Source organism: Hippopotamus amphibius, chromosome 1, assembly GCF_030028045.1.
Source record: "Hippopotamus amphibius kiboko isolate mHipAmp2 chromosome 1, mHipAmp2.hap2, whole genome shotgun sequence".
Classification (NCBI taxonomy): Eukaryota; Metazoa; Chordata; class Mammalia; order Artiodactyla; family Hippopotamidae; genus Hippopotamus; species Hippopotamus amphibius.
This window is the reverse complement of record NC_080186.1, coordinates 158876790-158899471: the sequence shown is the minus strand read 5'-3', so window position 1 is coordinate 158899471 and position 22682 is coordinate 158876790. Positions and strand designations below refer to the sequence as shown.

Sequence of the window (22682 nt, the reverse complement as noted above, 5' to 3'; positions counted from 1 at the left end):
ATATGGTCTCTTCCGCTGCGTTTCCCTTGCCTACCTGTCCAATTTTAGTGCATGCCATTGACCGTGGATCACTGGTCCTAGCTATTACGAGGGGACCTGTTTTGCTCTGCAGGATTGTGTCGCTGTCTCTCTTTTTGGCCCATCCTCATCTCCTACCCTTCACTGCTGTGTGCTAGTTGCCAACTGCACTGGCCTCCCTCACTCCAAAAGGCCATGCCAGGCTCACAGTCTTTTGACTCCTAATCTCTTAAACTTTTATGCATATAAACTGATGCCTTTTCATTCATCAGACAATAATGCTTGAAGTACAGAAACCCCTTTTATTCTCATCTTTCTGACCTTCAGTAAGTGCCTGTGCGTCTTTGTAGTCTTTATTAGGAAATAAATAATAATCATAAAATGGGGTGATTTGTCAAATTATCTGTTTGATAGTTCGGAGACCTTCTTGGCTGACTCCTCCTGTTTACAGATGGGTCAGTAGAGACCCAGAGAGAGTGAGAGACGTACCCAGTGACACAAGGCATTCAGGGGCCCATGTTGGAAATATTGCCCAGCTCTTGACCAGCATCTCGCCCATATTTCCTAGCAGGTAAAAAGCCCCTTTAGGATGTCAGGGCTCTCTTTTCAGAGATGCTTGGCTCTGTTCCTCTAAAGGTTAAATAAGTGGTTCTCAACCAACAAGGGCCATCACAATTACTTGGAATGTCTTTTTTTTTTTTTTTTTGGGGGGGGGTAAGTAATGATCAGCTTCATCCTATGCCTTTTCATACCTACAGAATCATAAGCACCAAAGAAAGATTTGGGCATTATGATTTTTTTTTTCTAAAGCCTTATTTTCTTATTTAATTATGTCAGCATATCAGGGATTGGCAAACTATGGCCCACAGGCCAAATCTAGCTTGCCACCTCCTTTTGTATAGCCCATGAGCTCAACATGGTATTTGCAGATGAACATTTGCAATTGACTTGATGATAGGAAACACTTTGAACTCTATTTAAACTAAATGTTATCCTCCCTCTATAAAAAATTCTGTTCTTCTGATTAGTCGATCTGTATTTCAAAAAATTATACTCCTTGGAAAAAATCCTCTTGAGTGGTTGTAATGGCCACTCTTTGTTGAGAACCAGTTCTTTAACCCCTGGAGGAACCAAGCCAAGCATCTCTAAAAAGAGAGCCATGAAACCCTAAGATTGATTTTCACCTGCTAGGAATATTATACCTGTATTTCAAAAACTTACTATATTTTGAATTTTGTCAAGAAAAATCTGTGGAAGTTTGTCTTCTCTCTTGTTTTACAAGTGCCTGTGTAATATCATTGATTTGACTTTTGCCTGCTGGCCCGCAGAGCCTAAAATATTTGCTATCCTGTCCTTTACAAGAAGAAGCTTGCCGACTGTTCCAGTGTGTCATCGTTTTATATTAGGGCACATTCCATTTTTATGATTTTTACAAATCATTTAAAGGTTTTCTATTGTAAAAGTAATACGTTCTCCTTATAACATCCAAATTCAGAGACGTATATGATGTAAAAAGTGATTGGTCCCATTCCCCAGTGTTAACACTTAACAGCTTGTAATGTATCTCTGTCCAGACTTTGCCACCAACTAGCTGTGAGACCTTAGTTAATCTCTAAGCCTCAGGCTCTCCCTCTGTAAAACAGTGATAATAACAGTGCCTACCCAATAGAATTGTTGTGTAGATAATTTGAGATAATTCATGTGAATTGCTTAGCATGTGGGCTGGTGTGTAGTTAATGCTTAACGGTTTGTAACTAATTACATATTTGGTTCCTTTTTAGTTATATACAAACATAAGTTTGGGTTTTTTTTGAAAGAGGAATGTGATTTTTTTTTTTTTAGCAGTAAGGTTCCAGAGGTGATTCTGATGTGCACACACTTAAGAACAGCTGAAGTAGATACTGGGAAGTAGGTAATTATAGAAGGGGTTTCTCTTTGGGGGCCAGAAATCGCCTTCCGTCACCTAGCACAAACTAGGGAAAAGGAGAAGGTAATGGTTTTCTTCAGTGAACCTGTAGGGTAGTATAAAATGCACACCAGTAAATGTTATTTCTGTTTTCTAGGTCTACAACTCAAACAAAGACAGCCAGAGCGAAGGGAGTAAGTATGCTGCTTGGATACTTTTGTACAGCTGGGGGTGGGCATGGGCCTGGACCCGGAGAAGTTGCTATTGTGGGGAAGAACCACCAGGAGGCACTGTGGGCATGTTGGGTCAGCCCCATTCCCCCAGTGCTATCTGAGCTACTTCTGCCCTAACTTAACCATGTCAGTGACTCTAGGACCTTCAAGTGAGCCTGACTGACAAGGCTGTGATGACATCTTGCACTGTACAACCCTTCGCACTGTACAGAGAATTTTTATGTACGTTATGTCAGTTAATCCTATGTCGTTTTAGGAATGTAGCCCCAGTCTCCACTTAGAAGTCACTTAATCCAATAATACCCAGCTCCCCCAGCGCCCGGTCCTGTGGGAAGCCTGAATTGACTTTGCCTCCCACACAGTCTCGCTCAAAGGATTGGAGAGGCAGGAACCATCTTAATGATCGCTTAGTAACTAACTCTGTGTTCGTTGTTGCCACTTTGGGGAGTTAAGAGTAGAGATCTTGAACTCTTTGATGGGAGTGACCCTGGGCGGCCTCTGTAGAGTATACAGCACATTTCCCCTGCTACGGGCTCTGAGCACTGTGGTTAATCATGATTTCCAAGGGCACCTGTAACCTTGTAAAGATGGTGAGATTAGAATGAAACTGCTATTGCTAGAGTGTTTGGGCTGATTATCTCCTTGGTGCACAGGGGAAAAAACAAATTCCTTCCACATTGCTACCAGAATACAAAGGAAATTCTGTCCCCTTGCCTCAGATTTGCTTTGTAAAATCCACTAAGAAAAATATTCCAAGACAGCGCTACCATGAATTCCAGTAGTGTCAGAAAAGTCAGTAAAACAGTGCCTCTTCATGTGAACAAAAGGATGAGCTGTTTTATGTGTGTGTAAAATCCATTATAGGACAGAGATTTTCCTTCTTTCCTTCTTTCATTCTTTCCAAAATACAGATTTTACCAGAAGTTTTAAATAAAATATTAAGTAGTTTGGAAGGGTTGCTATTGGTAAGTTAAGAGGCCTTTAGGAGAGGAAAAAATGTTTCTTTGTTGTTTCTTTTTTCCCTTAGGAATTAAACAAGGGAAAATTTTTTTCAAGTAAATATTCAAGGAAACACGTCATTTTCCCCCTCTCTGTATCGGGTGGGATTGTTTCAGAGTACCTGAAATCAACTCAGGCTACATTGGCCTAAAGTAACAATAACAAAAACAATAATAATAATAGTAATGAAGGAACACAGAAGGCTTCAGGGTAACTCACAGTAAGGTAGGACGAGCTGAAGAACCAAGGCTTGAAAGCAGACCAGTTCTGGAGACCTGGGAACCCATGAGAAAGGGTCTTCTGGATGATATTTGCAGGATGATAAGGCCCTTAAACTGTTTTTTAGCCCTTGCCTCACTCTTCTGAAGGTTCAGATTCCCGGGAAAGATAGTATCATCATGGTGTAGCTTTGGCTCACCCAGGGGAAAACAACACACGTTGATGGATGGTTTCAAGAGTATTCGTAAAATGGGAGCAGGGTGGTTTACCAAAGAGAGGTCGGGGAACCCACCGGGACAAGAGAGGATAGATGCCAAGCAGGCTGAAATAACAGATGCCCATATCATGGTCCAACCTGGGGCACACTTCTGTTACAAAGGACCCAGGAACTGTGGGGGGGGGGGGTTGCGAGATGCATATGAATGGAGACCAACCCCCCATTCCAGACCAGAAGTTTGCCTGTAACTTTTGACCTTACAAATCTGCTTCTCTCTCCTTGAGATAAGTGCCAATAGATTGGAAAGATGACCATGATTTTGCTGGTGGGCATTCCAGCTGGTTGTACCATTCTGTAAGGCCTTTGGGGCATATGTATTAGAAGCCTTTAAAAAGTAAATATTCTTTGATTGACATGTACACACTGCTATATTTAAAATGGGTAACCAACAAGAACTTACTGTAAAGCACAGGGAACTGCTCAACATTATGTAACTACCTAAGTGGGAAAAGAATTTGAAGAAGAATAGATACATATATACATATAACTGAATCACTTTGCTATATACCTGAAACTATCACAACATTGTTAATCAGCTATACCCCAATATAAAATAAAAAGTTAAGATATTATACATAGAAAACCCTAAAGACTCTACCAGAAAACTGCTAACACTAATTGATGAGTTTAGTAAAGTAGCAGGATACAAAATTAATGCACAGAAATCTCTTGCATTCCTATACACTAACAACGGAAGATCAGAAAGAGAAATTAAGGAAACTCTCCCATTCACCATTGCAACCAAAAGAATAAAATACCTAGGAATAAACCTGCCTAAGGAGGCAAAAGATCTGTATGCAGAAAACTTTAAGACATTGATGAAAGAAATCAAAGACGACACAAACAGATAGAGGGACATACCATGTTCCTGGATTGGAAGAATCAACATCGTGAAAATGACTGTACCACCCAAAGCAATTTACAGATTCAGTGCAATCCCGATCAAATTACCAATGGCATTTTTCACAGAACTAGAACAAGAAATCTTACGATTTGTATGGAAACGCAAAAGACCCCGAATAGCTAAAGCAATCTTGAGAAGGAAAAATGGAGTTGGTGGAATCAGGCTTCCTGACTTCAAACTATACTACAAGGCCATAGTGATCAAGACAGTATGGTACTGGCACAAAAATAGAAAGGAAGATCAATGGAACAGTATAGAGAACTCAGAGGTAAGCCCAAACACATATGGGCACCTTATCTTTGACAAAGGAGGCACGAATATACAGTGGAAAAAAGACAGCCTTTTCAATAAGTGGTGCTGGGAAAATTGGACAGCTACATGCAAAAGAATGAAATTAGAACAATTCCTAACACCATACACAAAAATAAACTCAAAATGGATTAAAGACCTAAATGTAAGGCCAGACAGTATAAAACTCCTCGAGGAAAACATAGGCAGAACACTTGATGACATACATCAAAGCAAGATCCTTTTTGACCCACCTCCTAGAATCATGGAAATAAAATCAAGAATAAACAAATGGGACCTCATGAAACTTAAAAGCTTTAGCACAGTGAAAGAAACCATAAACAAGACTAGAAGGCAACCCTCAGAATGGGAAAAAATAGTTGCCTACGAAACAACGGACAAAGGATTAACCTCCAAAATATACAAGCAGCTCATGCAGCTTAATACCAAAAAAGCAAATAACCCAATCCACAAATGGGCGGAAGACCTAATTAGGCATTTCTCCAAAGAAGACATACAGATGGCCAACAAACACATGAAAAGTTGCTCAACATCACTAATCATTAGAGAAACGCAAGTCAAAGCCACAATGAGGTATCACCTCACACCGATCAGAATGGCCATCATCACAAAATCTGGAAACAACAAATGTTGGAGAGGGTGTGGAGAAAAGGGAACTCTCCTGCACTGTTGGTGGGAATGTAAGTTGGTACAGCCACTATGGAAAACAGTTTGGAGGTTCCTTAAAAACTACAAATAGGGCTTCCTAGGTGGCGCAGTAGTTGGGAATCCGCCTGCCAATGCAGGGGACATGAGTTCAATCCCTGCTCCAGGAAGATCCCACATGCCGCGGAGCAACTAAGCCCGTGTGCCCAAAAAAAAAAAAACAAAAACTACAAATAGGACTACCATAGGATCCAGTAATCCCACTGCTGGGCATATACCCAAAGAAAACCATAATCCCAAAAGAAACATGTACCATAATGTTTATTGCAGCACTATTTACAATAGCCAGGACATGGAAGCAACCTAAATGTCCATTGACAGATGAATGGATAAAGAAGATGTGGCATATATACACAATGGAATATTACTCAGCTATAAAAAGGAATGAGATGGAGCTATATGTAATGAGGTGGATAGACCTAGAGTCTGTCATACAGAGTGAAGTAAGCCAGAAAGAGAAAGACAAATATTGTATGCTAACTCATGTATATGGAATCTAAAAATGGTACTGATGAACTCAGTGACAAGACAAGAACAAGAATGCAGATGCAGAGAATAGACTGGAGAACTCGAGGTTTGGGGGGCAGAACGGGGGGTGAAGGGGAAGCTGAGACGAAGTGAGAGAGTAGCACAGACATATATATACTACCAACTGTAAAATAGATAGCCAGTGGGAAGTTGCTGTATAACAAAGGGAGATCAACTCAAGGATGGGTGATGCCTTAGAGGACTGGGACGGGGAGGGTGGGGGGAAGTCGAAGGAGGGAGGGAATACGGGGATATGTGTATGAAAACAGATGATCGAACTTGGTGTACCCCCCCCCCCCCAAAAAAGTTAAAAAAACCCCACAACATTAATAATAATAATAATAAAGTAAGTATTCTTTGACCAGCAATTTGTCCTAAAGAATAGACTGGAGAGCAGAGATGTTTCTGTAAAATAGAAGTTCACTGGAGCATTGGTAATAATAGTGAAGAGTTGGAGACAATCTAAGTGTTCAATAGGAAGTTGATTAAAAATATCATAGAGTACTATGTAGCCTTCAATAAGAACAAGAGAGATCTTGGTATATTTGCAGAAATGATGTCCACAGTATACTGTTCATTGAGTTTTTTAAAATTCAGGTTGTGGAACCATGCATTTATTAAAATAAATTATTTGACTCATCTAGATATAGTGATAGAAAAAAGTCTGGAAATACATTTATCATCAAACTCTTATTCAGGATAGAGGGCAGATTACTACGAGACACTGACCTTCTACTTTTAATTTTGTGTTTTTAAAGTTAATTAATTAATTTCGTTGCACTGGATCTTAGATGTGGCAGGCGGGCTCCTTAGTTGTGGCATGCGAACTCTTAGTTGCAGCATGCATGTGGGATCTAGTTTCCTGACCAGGGATCAAACCCGGTCCCCCTGCATCGGGAGCATGGATTCTTAGCCACTGTGCCACCAGGGAAGTCCCTGACCTTCTACTTTAAAATATTCTCTGTACTTTGTATTGTTGACAGATAGTATGTGTTTTACAATAGTAGCTATTAAAGGTAGCATTTATTGACTGCCTACTGTGTTTCAGCGTGTTTTATGCACGTTAGCTCATTTAATGCTTGCAGCTCTGAGTCAGGTAGGTGGTTTTGAACTACTTTGTAGATTAGGAAATTGAGGTTGGTAAAGAAACAGAGACACTTGTAACATTTTGCTTTTGGCATCCCATTATCCACAGGGCACAGAGAGTTGGCTACCTCGAGTCTCTGATGATTCTTCAATTCCTTACCCTTTCGTTTAGGAAGTGGGAAAGAAAAAGATGTAAACATATTGGCCACTTTTCCAGGAGTACTTTCGATAGAAACTATTTTTCTAGGGTATTGCTATTCTAAAGATGTTCTGTTTACTAATCTCCAAGCTAGCAAAACCAGGACTGTTTTGGGTAGGTGCTTCCTCCCGTCCTTTGGCATTAGGACCCACCCTCTTTTCACATCACACAATCGTTAGCTTCCCTTCCCCGCCCTTCCAGAGCGCTTGTCCCTTTCCTTTCCCTTATGGCAGTGATTTGCAGTTTCACCGCACACCCACCCACAGCGCTCATCGCCACGGGTGGCGCTATTGCCCAGGGTCTAGTTGTTCTGCAGCTCTGTTTATACAACAGTCAAAACTTTTTTAAAGGTAAGAAGTCAATCTCATAGGAATTTAAGAGCGGGAAATTGCACTTTTTCACCTTTAACAGCCAACTTCCAAATGTCTAGCATTTTCCTTTCTAGAAAATATTTTGGGGGGAATTTGAATGCCAGCATTTTATCACGCAACCGGAATGTTTTGAAGAGACAGGTAGCAAAAGGGAATTCCTTTGGGGACACTTCTGAATTTGTTGCTTTTCTCTTGAAGTTTCTCTCAGGGCATACAGGGCCTGTGGGGGTATAAGATGGGGCCATAAATAATGCCTGGCAGCTGCTGGTGTTTTCCAAATGGCCCAGTTGCCAGGGAGAGGAGGGCAGCAGATAAATACATGCACATTTCTTTGCAGAGCCTTTTTTCCCTCCTTTTTCTTCTCTGTTTGGATCTCAGGTACAGAGAGAATGAATTAATCATACTCCCCAGTTTGTGGCACGTGGTCATCACAGGCCCCTCCCTTTCTCCCTTCATTCATTCATTTATTCATTCACTCATTCCCTTTTAATTCTTTTCCCACCTCCTATATCTGTCCTCCTCTACACCATTCTAATGTGTACCTTTAAACTGCATTCTTGGACAGTGAGTATCCTTTATCTACCTGTGTTTTTAAGTTATATAAACGTTTACTTGTCTTGTTCTGTTTCCTACTGTGCTCCCTCAGCTTTGTGTTAGGAGCCGTCCACATTCCTCTGTCTAATCCCAGACCGTGGCTTCCATGTGCTCCACGCTCCATGGTGTGTACTACTGTGCAGCGATGCATTCCACCTCCATGTGCCTCCCACTCCGCATCACCGCTGACAATACCACAAGGAACATCTTTGTACATGTCCCCCCGTGTGAGAACTTCTTTGGGGTTACCCTCGAGGAGAGTTGCTGGTCAGTCAAAGAGTGTGTGTGTGTACTTAGTTTGAGGGAAGGCTCTCACCTTGTGACCTAGAGTGGCCTGGCCCCAGTACCCCCAACCCCACAGGAGGATTCCCCCATTCCTGCCAACTCTTGCCATTTTATTCAGCTTTGTAATTTTTTTGCCAATCTAATAGATATAAAATGGTAGCTCATTGTTGTCTTAATTTGTATTTCTCTGATAATTAATGTTTGAGTATCTCTTCATAAGCCTGTTTACTGGGTGTCCTCTTCTGTTTTTTGCCTGTTTGTGTCCTTTGCCCATTTTTCTGTTGCAGTTACCATTTTTTTTTATTGCTGATTTGTAAAGTTCCTTCTGTATTCTAGATATTAATTCCTTGTTAGTTGTAGATATTTTTAAATATATCTTCCCATTTTGCCATTTGACAATATTATATGTGATATTCTTCCTTGAGTGTAAAGCCTTACTTTGTATATATTCAAAATTTTTTTGCCTTCTGGTTTGTGATTTTTAAGCTGTGTTTCGAAAAAGGCCTTTCTGATCCATGTCCCAAAGATGTGCACCTACATTTTCTTTTGTCGGCTTCATGATTTTGTCTTTCACACTTAACCCTTAGGTTTCTAATCCAGCTGATATCTACCGTTCTATATGGTGTTTCATAAAGATTCAGTTTTGCTTTTATCCACGTAAAAAGCCAGTTTTTCCAACAACATCTGCTAAAGTATATATTCTCTCCCTCTTTGACTTGTGATACTAGCTTTATTATGTATTAGGTTTGCATATCTGAGCTGTCTTTGAGCTCTTTATTTCCTTGGTCTGTCTGTTCTAACACCAGAGGAGTAATACTCTCTGGTTTTAATATGATGACTTTGAGGCAAGTCTTAATATCTGGTAGTTTAAGTCTCCTCTCTTTACTCTCCTTTATAACGGTTGACTTAGCTGATTGTGGACCTTTATCCTTCTATGTAAATTCTAGTGTAAGTTTAAGTTCCTCAAAAATTTAAAATTTTCATTTGGGATTACGTTGAAGTGTAGAAGTTAATGGATACTTAAAAAATATTATTAATGATGGTTTAATCATTGAATGTTGTTTCTCACAGTATGCTTTACAAGTAACAAATATTATTTAAATTAAAGAAATTTTTTATTCAAGTATAGTTGATTTACAGTACTGTGTTAATTTCAGGTATACAGTAAAGTGATTCAGTTTTACATATATATACTCTTTTTCAGATTCTTTAACATTGTAGGTTATTACTAAATATTGAATGCAGTTCCCTGTGCTATACAGTAAATCCTTGTTGCTTGTCTATTTTATATAAAGTAGTATCTTTTAATCCCACACTCCTAATTTCTTTCTCCTGCACCTTTCCCCTTTGTAACCATAATTTTGTTTTCTATGTCTGTGAGTCTGTTTTTATTTTGTAAATAAGTTCATTTGTATTATTTTTTAGATTCCACTTATAAGTGATATCATATAATATTAGTCTTTGTCTGATTTACTTCACTTAGTATGGTAGTCTCTAGGTCCATTCATGTTGCTGCAAATGGCAATATTTTTTTTAATGACTGAGTGATATTCAATTGTGTATATATGCCACATCTTCTTTATCCATTCATCTGTCAGTGGACATTCAGGTTGCTTCCATGTCTTGACTATTGTAAATAGTGCTGCTGTGAACACTGAGATGCATGTATCTTTTCGAATTAGAGTTTTCATCTTTCCTGGATGTATGCCCAGGAGTGGGATTCCTGGATCATGTGGTAACTCTATTTTTAGTTTTTTAAGGAGCCTCCATAGTATTCTCTGTAGTGGCTGCACCAATTTACATTCCCATCAGTGGTGTAGGAGGGTTCCCTTTTCTGCACAGCTTCTCCAGCATTTATTATTTCTAGACTTTTTGGTGAAGGCCATTGTGATCAGTGTGAGGTGATACCTCATTGCAGTTTTCATTTGTATTTCTCTAATGATTAGCTATGTGCAGCATCTTTTCATGTGCTTCTTTGCATCTGTTTGTCTTTAGAGAAATGTCTGTTTAGGTCTTCTACCCATTTTTGGATTGGGTTTTTTTTTTTTTTTTTTGCTATTGAGTTGTATGAGCTGTTTGTATATTTTGCAAATTTAGCCCTTGTAGCTCACATCATTTGCAAATATTTTCTCCCAGTCCGTAGGTTGTCTTTTCATTTTGTTTATGGTTTCCTTTGCTGCAAAAGCTTGTAAGTTTGATTAGGTCTCATTCATTTATTTTTGCTTTTATTTCTTTTGCCTTGGGAGACTGATCTAAGAAAATATTGCTACAATTTATGTCAGAGAATGTTTTGCCTATGTTTTCTTATAGGATTTTTTTTTTAATTTTATTTATTTATTTATTATTTCTTATAGGAGTTTTATGATGTCATGTCTTATATGTAAGTCTTTAAGCCATTTTGAGTTTATTTTTGTGTATGGTGTTGAGGGAGTGTTCTAACTTCATTGGTTTACATGCGGCTGGAAAACTGACAATTTTATAATACTAAGTCACCTCCTCCGAGAGCTTTGAATGTCTTTCTATTTATTCAGACTTTCATAGAGTTTTCATTTTCTGCCTAGGAGTCTTCTGTATTCTTGGTTAAGTTAATCCCTACATACTAAATTCAAAAACCAGTCTTCTATTTTTGCCGGTCATATTTTTGCTTCTCAACTGTGGATCCTGCTGCCATCAGGAACCTTCCCTGGATTTGTTCCTGAAATGTCAGGAGTATACATCAGTGACACTGAGTTTTCTCTAGTTAGTCAAATTCTTACCTAGTAGTGGAGGAAGGGAAAAGATGAGAGTAAGGATAGTAGAGAAGAAGGAAGTCTGGTTTGTTGCTTCCTAAGCTTCTTTACTGAGGACGTGATCACACCAGTGTCAATTATCTAGTCAGCAAATGACTTATTGATTTTTCCCTTTATTATTAAAAAGAACAGGGCTCTGCCCTGGGCAAGCGCCCCTCCTCTCCCTGTCTTACCCTTTGCCACCTTAATGCATATCTCCTGAGTCTGTGTCCTGTTGCTTGCCTTATGTTTGGTACAGTTGTGAGATTTACTCCCCAAAGGCTCTATGAGAATTGGTTCATCCTTCTTTGAAATGAGCCCAGGTCAGAAGCAGGAGAGGGAGCCAGGAAGGAGCCTGTTCTCAGCCCCGCTGCTGTTGTCCTGTAGCCCCACCTGAGGGACAGTATGAAGGCCAACAACTTGTCAGAGAGGGTACACAGTCCAGTGCAAGAGCAAGGGAAAGGCAGACTTTTCTAGTGTGAATTTGTCTTTACCAAGTTTGAAGTTTTAAATAATAAATGTCACTGCCTACTTAGCTCTGAAAAGATTAGCTTGTTTACAGAAATGCTGGTCTCCTGCTGCTTTGCCAGCTGTTTGGAGGCTGACTGACTGAGACAGAGGGGGCTGTCTCCTAATCTTGACTTCTAGTGCCACTTCCCTTAACGTGAGTATTAACTCGAATCCCACGCGTCATTCGGATCATTTCAAAGGAATATGCCCGAGTTGCCCTAGGTGTGCCTTCTCATGCACTTCCAGCCCCAGCTGGCTTTTCAGAAGGACAATGCAGCCATTTTCTCTGCTTCTCACTCTTGTTGAACATGTTCCTGTGCTTTGACCAGAACCTTTAACTGCAGGAGTCCAGGCTTCATTCGACTAATACCCCTTGGAATTCTTAAGGGCCCATGGCCCTAGGTGACGTGAGTACTGAGGGTAAGGACATCCACCAGCAGAACAGGTGCCTCTACCTTTAAGGAGTACATGGTCTGCTGATGTGGTCGAGACCCCTGGGAGATGATAGACCGATGGCCCATCACATGTGTGTGGGTGTGTAATATCCGAGCTCTCTACAGATGCACTAGTGTGCAGACAAGTACCCGTAGCCGTTTGGAATGGGCTTCCATCTCAGCTAGAAAGACTTAAAAAGTGCTCCCCCTTCTCTCCAGAAGAAGGAAATATAATTCTTCCTTTTTGCTTCCCAGTCTTCATCCCTTCATTCCTTCCAGTTTGTTTTTAACCTAATACTTTGACAAGAAATCCTTTGTATTTGCATAATGCTCAAGAGCCCATTGCACTTGCCAACTTGTCATTCACACTGGAGGTGAGGGGAAGAGAGTGACTGGCGAAAGTTTGCAAGGTTGTAATAAGGATCTAATTATCTGTAGGGCGTAGACATTGAATCTCTGAACCTCACTCCTAACAGAGTTGACAAACTTGTATTTTTGCTTATTATAAAAATAATATGAACTCGTGGGATATTAAGGAAATACAGCAAGGATTTTCAAAAAACTCAGTGAAATCACCTATAATATCATCCCCAGAGATACTTTTTCCTCGCCTTTTTTTCCCCATGATTTCTTATATTTATTTTGCCAATGTCAGTATGTATTTTGTCTTAATTGACATTATGCTGAATATACTGTTAGCATTCTGCTTTTAAAAGTTCACAGGCATTTTCCCAGATGATGAAAGTTGTTTATAAATATTATTTGTAGTGGTTGTTGAATGCTCTGTCATAATTTTACATCCTAATTTGTTGAACCATTTCCTGTCTTTGGTCTTGAATATCCTTTCCAGAGTTTTGCTTTTATGAATGACATCAGGCTAAACATCCTTGTGTATCAGTCTTTGTACGTATTTCAGGTAATTTCCTGTGGATAGGTCCTGCCAGGTGGACCAGGAGAGCTGTTTCCGTGGAGGATACTGTGTGAAAGGTGCAGATTATTGTGTGGACCCACCGGCTGTGGAACTGTGGGTCAGTGCTGGGCTTCTCTAAGCTTCTGTTTCCTTGCCTGTGAAATCACAGGCCCTACCTCATAGCCTGGCAGTGAGTGTGAAAGCCCAGCACAGTGTCAGGCATGTTAGTGAACAAGTGCCTGATCACTGTTGTTGTTATCCTTGTCATTATCTGGTCTTGCCAACCACTCTCCCATATGAGGAGGAAAGAGCGCGCTGGATCAGCCGAACCACTTCTGAGGGGAGAGGGGACGAGAACAGAGGGGCAGAAGCCAACACCCCTGCTGATTCAGGCTTGACACCTTATGTTAATTCGCTGAATCCTCCTGACTGCATTTCTCAAAGTGGGGTATGGGCACTGTTGGCAATATCCAAGATCATTTTGCATAGGACCAGACAAACATTTTCAATTGCCATTTAAGTTTATATATTTATTTAATGTGTATTGGTGGCGGGAACACAAACATAACCCCCTGAGTTTTCTAAATGTTACTGCTTAGCAAGGGGAAAGGGCCAGATTTTTGGCTTTGTGGTACCATTTAACTCTGCTGTGGTGCTGTGAAAGCAGCCTTAGACAATATGGAAATGAAGGGGGTGGTTTTATATACAAAACAGGCAGTGGTGCACTTCCTAGCTGGCGCAGTGGTTAAGAATCTGCCTGCCAATGCAGGGGACATGGGTTTGATCCCTGCTCCAGGAAGATCCCACATGCCGAGGAGCAGCTAAGCCCGTGCGCCACAAGTATTGAGCCTGTGCTTTAGAGCCCATGTGCCACAACTACTGAAGTCCGCATACCTAGAGCCTGTGCTCCACAAGAGAAGCCACGGCAATGAGGAGCCGCACATCACAACAAAAGAGTAGCCCCCACTCGCTGCAACTAGAGAAAGCCTGCGTGCAGCAACGAAGACCCAACACCGCCAATAAATAAATAAATTAATTAATTAAAAAACAAACAAAAACAAACAAAAAAAAACAGGCAGTGGTGAAGTTGGCCCTTTGGCTATAGTTTGTTAATCCTTGGTGTAATACAAAGATAGGTATTTATTTATTTGTTTATTTATTTATTTATTTATTTACTTACTTACTTACTTATTGGCTGTGTTGGGTCTTTGTTGCTGCCCACGGGCTTTCTCTAGTTGTGGCGAGTGGGGGCTACTCTTTGTTGCAGTGCGTGAGCTTCTCATTGTAGTGGCTTCTCTTGTTGCGGAGCATGGGCTCTAGGCGCACAGGCTTCAGTAGATGTGGTACGTGGGTGCAGTAGTTGTGCCTTGCGGGCTCTAGAGAGCAGGCTCAGTAGTTGTGGCGCATGGGCTTAGTTGCTCCGTGGCATGTGGGATCTTCCTGGAGCAGGGATCAAACCCATGTCCCCTGCATTGGCAGGCGGATTCTTAACCACTGCGCCACCACCACAGAAGTCCCCAAAATAGGTTTTTAAATATTAGTCTGTTGAAGACAGCATGAGGTTATGGCAGGGAGCATGAGTGTGGTACATGGATGGGTACCATTTGCAGAAATGCTTTTCACAAGTGAGTTGCAAGTGAGCAAACAGGCTTAAAGAAGTCAAGGTATCAGAGTTGAGAAGTAGTGGAACTGATGTTCAAGTCAGAGTCAGCCAAGGTCATTTCCTCCACTATTCTTCATGTGCGTGAGATCTTTGCTCTGCCCTGCCGCCTGTCATTCCAGCCCACTGGGGCTGGAAAGAGTTTCATCATCAGGCTCCAATACCTAACACACCTGGCTCTTTGCCATTGAGGGGCCATCCCATGTTCCTTCTTATTAAGCCTCCTCCTTAGAGCCATCTGTGGCTCCCCACATGTCACATGTTGCTGGGAGAGCCAGAGTCACACATTTCAGTGATTTGAGCTTCCCAAGTACAGAACTGTAACATGACCCACTACTCTCCCATGGGCCTTTGGCAACACAACCAAAGCTGCTTTATATGTTGTTTCTGTAACGTACGCTCATTCTTTCAGCCATTATTCAGATCAGACTCCCTGATGGTGCTGGGTCAAGGTTTTTCTTGTTTCATGAGGACAAGATTGAGGACCGGGAGTGGAGATGGGAAGGGCATCATTACCTTTGCTCTGTTTGCCCATTGCCCTCCTTGTGGTTTCTGCATATCCTTCATCTCTCTGCCTCAGCTTCCCTTGATCTGTAAAACAGAAAAAGAGATTAAGTCTTGAAGCTCACAGGGGAAAGCTTGATGGGATCACGTGGGTCACCGTTTTTAAAGTGTTCTAAAGCTTTCAGCCATGGGTGTAAGTCCAGCAGTCTCTTGAAAGCAGTGAAGGGCAGGAAAGAGGCTTTTCTTTTGCCTTTTTTTGCTTCCAGTCACCTTCAGCCTTTTGCTGTGAGAACACCCACGGTTGAGAGGCTGGGGAAGGCAGCCATGGGTAACCAGGATCCCTGTGGGATCAGAGCCATCCAGTGGCTGCCAGGTCTCCACTGGTCGGTACCTTATAAATAGAACATATCCCCTCTTAAACCTGAGAAGGATGGACGGCATTAGTGGGCATGGCGGCCTGGCCTCTGTGCGCTGGCCCACGAGGCAGTCAGCTGAGGGCACCTTCCCCTCCAGCTTTCCTTCTGCACCTGCCAGGTCAGGGCTGATAGAAGACAGGCGCTCGCTCTCTCCTTGGCCTGAGTTCCCTTCTTGCTGCCTCCGGCCTCTCTCAGCCCTTCTTTCCCCTCCGTGGCAGGTTTCCATCGTCACTACTTCCATCTCCTGAGCCACAGTCAGGCGAAGTGGCCTCCTCTATCTCACCGAAGTGCTGCCCCTCTGCACCCTTCTTATGAGTTGTGTGTACGGCACAGCTGGTTGCTGTGGCCCATGTGGAGTGGCAGCACCTCAGCTTGAGCCCTGAGGCTGGCAAGAGGGGAAGAAGAAGGAACGGGTTGTTGTCTCAGAGATACTATTCCTTGGGCACCCAGCCCTTTTGTTTGGTGACACCCCATCCCCCAAGGACTTGACTGGCCATGGTGCTCCTGGGACTCGCCTGGACAGTCAGAAGCCTTTCTACTTGTCCTAGATGACACTTTACAAATCCATCCTGTCCTCAGCCAATTTTAGACTGACAGATGCAGCCAGTGTGTGACTTTGCTGTGGCCTAACATCCCCTTCCCCTCAGCGGTGTGGGCTCTGGACAGAGAGCAGGACGCTGCCGGGCAGGTGCCAGCCACCCCTTGGCATCCCTGTTCGGGCTTCAGCCAAGCAACACCGAGCAGGTCCCTAGCAGCATCTTTAACTGTCAAAGCCCTGTGTAAGGGGCTGTTGAGACAGAGACTGAAAGATTTTCCCCACTGCCACCAAGTGCGGCCTCTTGATTAATGATATCCTTAATGATAAACTTTATCATTAGCACATAATATGTGCCTGGCAGTGTGCTACGTGTCTGACCTACATTATATTATTTGATCTTTGTAAGAACCCTATGAGACAGATGGTAGTATTGACACCATTTACAGATGAGAAAACTGAGGCTTCATCCTAAGTGCAAACTTGTGGTTACCCAAGATCTTTCCTTCCCACCCTAATCAGTGTTCATAGTGTGCAACTCCCATTCAGCATGTAAGATTTAGTGGAATCTATCAAGTGTGGTTGCCCACAGCTTGGGGGGGGTGGGGGGTGGCGGTGAGTAACGGTTGGAAGCCTTGGCTCTGGAGTAGTATTACACACGTGGTTGGAATCCCAGCTTCATGGCTTGCTGAGTGGGTGACCTTGGGAAATTAATTTCTCCAGCCCTCAGTTTCCTTGTATGTAAAGTGAGGCCTGGAGAAATTATCTGCCTGCATCAACAGTTTGTTGAGAGGATCAAATGGGATTAGCATGGACATTCTTAAATCAGTGGTGCCTGGTATTCTAAGCGGTCATTAAATGTTACCCTCTGCTGTTATTATCAAGAACAGCATCATTCCAAATCAGAGGCTATTTATATAAAAGCCTGACACTAGACAGTTTCTTTTAGAGTTCCTCAGAGTGCCTTCACAGACGCTGCTTTATTTGATTTCTGCCACTCCTGATCTTGGAGATGAGGAAAAGGGTCAGAGAGGTGATGTATGCCCATGTCATACAACTTCGTGGTGACTCCAGGTGCCAATCTTAGGCCTCATATTCTGAATGGCATCTCTTTCCCTGTCTTTTACTGCCTCAGAGTTTGTTGTGACCAGAAAACAGCTAAACCATTCCTAGGGTAAATAAGGTGGGAGGACGGGTGGGTAGAGGCCAGAAAGGGATCTGGCTGGACAGAGGTGACTGGTTTTCTGTTTGAAACACTTGCACCCCCGGAAAGCTGGCAGTGATCTCTTTTAGTTGAGAAATCAGTGCACAGCCACGCAGGCCTCAAGGCAGAAAGGAGTTGAGGCCACTGGACTGTATTCATTCTCGGGATGTCCAGAGTCCCAGGAAGGAGACAGATGGTCATGATTAAGATGGTTCGCATTACCGAGGTGTGTGTGAAGTCTTGGTCTTGCGCTGCTGTCCTGATTAGGAATTGTAAGGTGACCTAGGAGGTTGCAGATGTAAAAACCCGCAAAAAATCGGTCCTCCCTCCCCACTGCACCCCAGGGTCCTCAGCCTGTACTGTGCGAGAACCCAGACGCTGCCACTTTGGCTGCCTGTGTCTGGCTGGGGACTGGAACACTTTACAGCTGTCTTCGAGCCTCCCTTGACTCAGGCTGAGAGCTGGCAGGTTTATTCCAGGCCAGGCAGGGGTTTCATCTCTTCTCCTGCTGCTTATTTTACTTGCTTTACTCTCTGTCCCTCTCAGCTTACTTTTCTTTATGTGTGTCCCCAGAAACCACGAAAAAGAAGATAGGTTCCTGTGTATGTGGTTGGCGAGGGAAGAAAATTCTGATTGGTGGTATTCGTGTGTGGAGGTGGGGGGGTGAGTGAGATCCCTGTCGGTCCTGTTTGTCTTGTGCTTCCCCCTGCAGAGCCCCTGAACTCTGGAAGGTACCAGTGTTCAGCCAATGCTCCCCATTGAGGTTCCCAGTGTGTGAGGACTTCTTTACCTATTGATTTCTAATGTCTCTGCTGGTGAAGATATTGACTGTATTTATTGCTTCATTCAGGAAGTGTGTATTGAAGCTCTGGTAAAGCTGTCATGCCGGGGCTTTATCTGCCTTGTTGAGAGAAGCAGACAGCAAACAGTAAGCAGGTAAACAAAGGGAGGCTTCTAGGTAGAGAGAAGGGCCATGAAGAAGTAAGAGCAAAGGGATAGAGAGTAACAAGGGAAGGGTGGCTATTTTATTTTATTTTATTTTATTTTATTTTTTTATTGAAGTATAGTTGATTTACAGTGTTGTGTTAATTTCCGCTGTACAACAAAGTGGCTCAGTTATGCATATATATATTCTTTTTAATAGTCTTTTCCATTATGGTTTATCCCAGGATATTGAACATAGTTCCCTGTGCTATACAGTAGGACCTTGTTTATGCATTCTATATGTAATAGTTTGTATCTACTAACCCCAGCCTCCCAGTCCATTCCTCCCCTGAAGGTTGGCTATTTTCAGATACCAGGGGCAGAGGAGGCCTCCCTGAACAGGTGACATTTGAGGAGAAATCTAAACAAACAGAGGGAGGGTGGCATGTCAGGAGCTGGCAGAGGAATCAGCGTGTACAGAGGCCCCTGTGGCAGAGGGGATGAACTAGGCATGTTCAAGGAGTATCAGGAAGGACCCTTGTGACTGGATTGGCAGAGGGGATGAACTAGCCATGTTCAAGGAGTATCAGGAAGGACCCTTGTGGCTGGATTGGCAGAGGCCAGAGGGAGAGTGGTCAGGTAGGCTGGACCATGTGAGGCTGTGGTCAGGAGGCAGGATTGTGTTCTAAGTGTCATGAGAAGTCCCTGGAGGGCTGTGATCAGACGAGTGACATGAGCCAATGTATATTTTTAAAAGCTGACTCTGGCTGCTGGCGGAGAATAAGCTGTAGGGGGCGAGAGGAGAAACAGTCAAGAGGCCATTAAAACAGTCCAGGCAAAAGATGACAGTGGTTTGGACCAAGCTATTAGCAGTGGAGGTGGTGAGAAGTAGTTGGATTCTAGGTATAAGTTATTACTGATGGAACTGGCTAACGAATTGGATATGGGGCGTAAGAGACAGCAAGGAATTGAGGCTGACTGTTAAAATAGGACAGCTTGCTGGTAGAATGTGGTTCCCTCCCATCTTGTCCTTTCAGCCAGGTTGAAGGTGGTGCCTGGGCTGGGACAGGTTAGGACAGTAACTCCCAAAGGTGTTGTCTATCACCTTCATGATTTTTTTAACATATACATATGCCACCTGTAATATTATTTACTTACTGTTTTTTAAAATCAATTCACTCTTTTTAAATTTATTTAAAAATATATATCATGTTTTTGTGATAAACCAATAAATTTCTAATACTTATTAAAATAAGTGTGTAACTGTTGCAAACATTTATTTGCGAGCTACTTGGAATCATTTCATATACCCCAATGGCACAAGCCAACATTACATTTTGAGGTACATAGCACTGGTGAGTCATTATTGTCAGATGGGGACTGTGGAGTAGATATTGCCCATTAATGAACAGTCAGTAGTCATTTGTGATAATAGTTTTAATTACTTGGTGTACCGTACAGAGTTATCCCATGTGTGATTCTCACACCTACTGAAGCATAACCTCTGGGAGGGCACCCAGAATCTGCATCGCAGCAAGCATGAGTCTGTGGTCTGCGAGATCTGGGAACTGCTACTGGAGTAGAAAAGGCAGAATCCAGAAAGTATGACCACAGGCCCAGTCCTTTTCTGACTAAATATGTGAACTTCAGCAGATGAGCAGGGAATAGAAGAGGATGAGCTCTGGAATCTGACTGAGTTAGAATCCTGTTTCCACTACTCACTAATGCCATAATCCTACAGAAGTTCCTTAACCTTGTTTGAGCCAAGGTTTCCTGCCTGCAAAGTAGGGAAGGTGGTGGTGATGATGATGGGATGCAATGAAGTGCCTAGCCCAGAGCCACGCTGTGTGCTCAGTACGTGTTGCTACTGCCATCCTCACTGTTGGTACCACCTAACATCATGAGCCTGGCTTTTCTTATCAGAGAAACTTAACAGATATATTGGAAAAATCAAATAAGCTTTAATTTATTAATTTATTCTATAAACAGTAGGGTATTATCTTTCATTATACTTATTAGTGTGGAAACAATTGTTAACATGAACTTGGGTATAAAGAGTATTTCATCAGCTGAAAAGTTTGGTTCAAATATTACAGTGTACTTACTACAGGCTAATATTGTAGTACTGGTAATGACCATTGATTGAATACCAAATAAGTCTCAGTTGCTGTGCATTTCATTTGACCCTTGCAACACCTAGTTGAGTTATCCCCACCACTCAGGTGAGGAAGGTGAAACTTCTTCCCTAAGATCATATCCAGCCAGAGGTGGCAGAGACAGGATTCTAAGCCAGGTCTGTCTGGCTTTAAAGCTCCTTGTTCTCTTTTCAGTACATATCAATTCTGTCTGTATGACTTCAGTTAATATTAAAGTTCATGTGCGTTCCCTGAGTACCTACCAACCGGGGAACAGAGTATAGGGCAGTTGACAGTGGAGTGGGATGGGGCACAGGATTGGGTAGCTGATCTGGGATTAAAAACTGGCTCTGGGTAATTGCCAAAGTAGAGAACTCACACCTTTCCTGGGCCCCCCTGGAAGCTTCATGAGGATGGTTTCTCAGGGGCCACAGCCAACTCTGGGGCTTTACGTGCTGAGGAGAAACGGTGTGAGCCCCTTTGAGTGTGTGAGCCAATTGGCAGTCTCTTCTCCAGATGGGATTTTGTATTCAATTCAATGTGGGTGTTTTTCTTCATGGCTTTTAATGGTGCTAAATTGATTAAATTCAGAATGAGCGAGGCAGGCCAGGCTTTAAAGAGCAAATCACGTAGGGAAATTGAGTAAATTTCTGTGGTGAGAACATGCCTCGGGAACTGTCCATAAAATGGTGGGCTGCTCTCAGCAACTCCAGACACCCTCCTGTATCCGTCCACGTTAGAAACGCAGCAGTGACTTCCTTTATAAAGTCTCAGTTCTCTTGTTTTTATTCCCAGCAAATTCCATTTCTCCCATTAAAAAAAAAAAAAACTTGAAAGGTGTTTTTATGATCAAAGGAAAGTTGAATACATTTCCTAGGGAACGTTTTTCAGACTAGAAAAAACCTGTCGAATACCAGCTTTAGGAAAGTGATAGTCCCATCTAATTCATGCTGAGCCTAATTCAGTTAGGTCAGCTCCTCTCATTTTGGGAAGGAGAGGTCTGAGGTCTGTTAGAATTTCTGGGGTGCATATATGGGGTAACTTTGGGGCACACCCCAAAGCGTCGTTTCTTCAGACAGTACGTCCATCAGTCAACCTATGACATGGAAAAAGTCCCTTCTATTCAGAATTGGTGATTTGGCCACTTGTTGCCTAGTTTCTGGGTGTTCTGAATACTAAGGATTTGGAGACTGGCAACAGCAGGTCAGTGATTTTTTAGAAGAGGGGCTCCTGGACCTAAAGAGTGCGTAGCGGGAAATTCTAGAAGGGAATGCTCTTGTTTTCTGGAGCTTTCTCGACCCTGAGGCCTGTCTGACTGTTTAGATGGCCCAGTTAATATGACATGAAAGAAGTAGCCAGTCCTAGTTTCATGCCACATACAGTGAGGTGTTTAGTGATGCCTCAGTGAACAAGCAAAGGATTTCTGAAAGTGTCCAGGAAACCTAAACTTGGTTTTGTCTCTTCTATTCTGTGTCTTGGCTTGCACAGCTTTTGTTTTTCCCTTCTCTAGGACTGATTCTTAGGGCAGTACTGCTTGGTGGTAATACCTCTTTGTATTGATACAGAAAGGACGGAAGTGGTTGGATTAAGCTGTTCATTTCTTTATTTAACCTTTACATCCTCACAAAAGATGGAAAAGCTGAGGACCAGAAGCTTAACTCATCTACTTTCATAGGGTTTACATCAGTTGACGTTTGTAAGGTCATTTTGACTCTTACCACTCTGCCCTCAGCAACTCTTCCTACCATTCAGTCACCAATTTACCTATCCTTGCATCCAAAATGAATAATTACACCAAATGAAGAGTTACAGGCTTCCACTTCATTTCCAGTATTATAGGGGACAGTGAAAGACAGAGACAGTAGTAGTGAATAAAATAAGTAAAGTTATACTTGGACTGTTGCCTTTATGAATGCATATCTAGTTTGGAAGACAGACATTTTTTGCAGGATCATACCACTTATTTATCCATTCATTCATTCATCATTCATTCATCGTTCATTCATGCCACACCACTGGCTTGTGGGATCTTCGTTCCCCGACCAGGGA

General features: G+C 42.4%; 1 protein-coding gene across 4 annotated transcripts in view; it reads left to right on the top strand.

The window, feature by feature from the left end:
* The window catches only part of ARHGAP26 (Rho GTPase activating protein 26), a 448717-nt gene that overhangs the window by 237438 nt on the left and 188597 nt on the right, over positions 1 to 22682 (top strand). For all 4 annotated transcript variants that reach the window (XM_057732267.1, XM_057732256.1, XM_057732285.1 and 1 more), the window contains exon 12: positions 2082 to 2118. In XM_057732267.1, coding sequence (XP_057588250.1) covers positions 2082 to 2118 — 37 coding nt within the window. The remainder of the gene's footprint in view (positions 1 to 2081; positions 2119 to 22682) is intronic.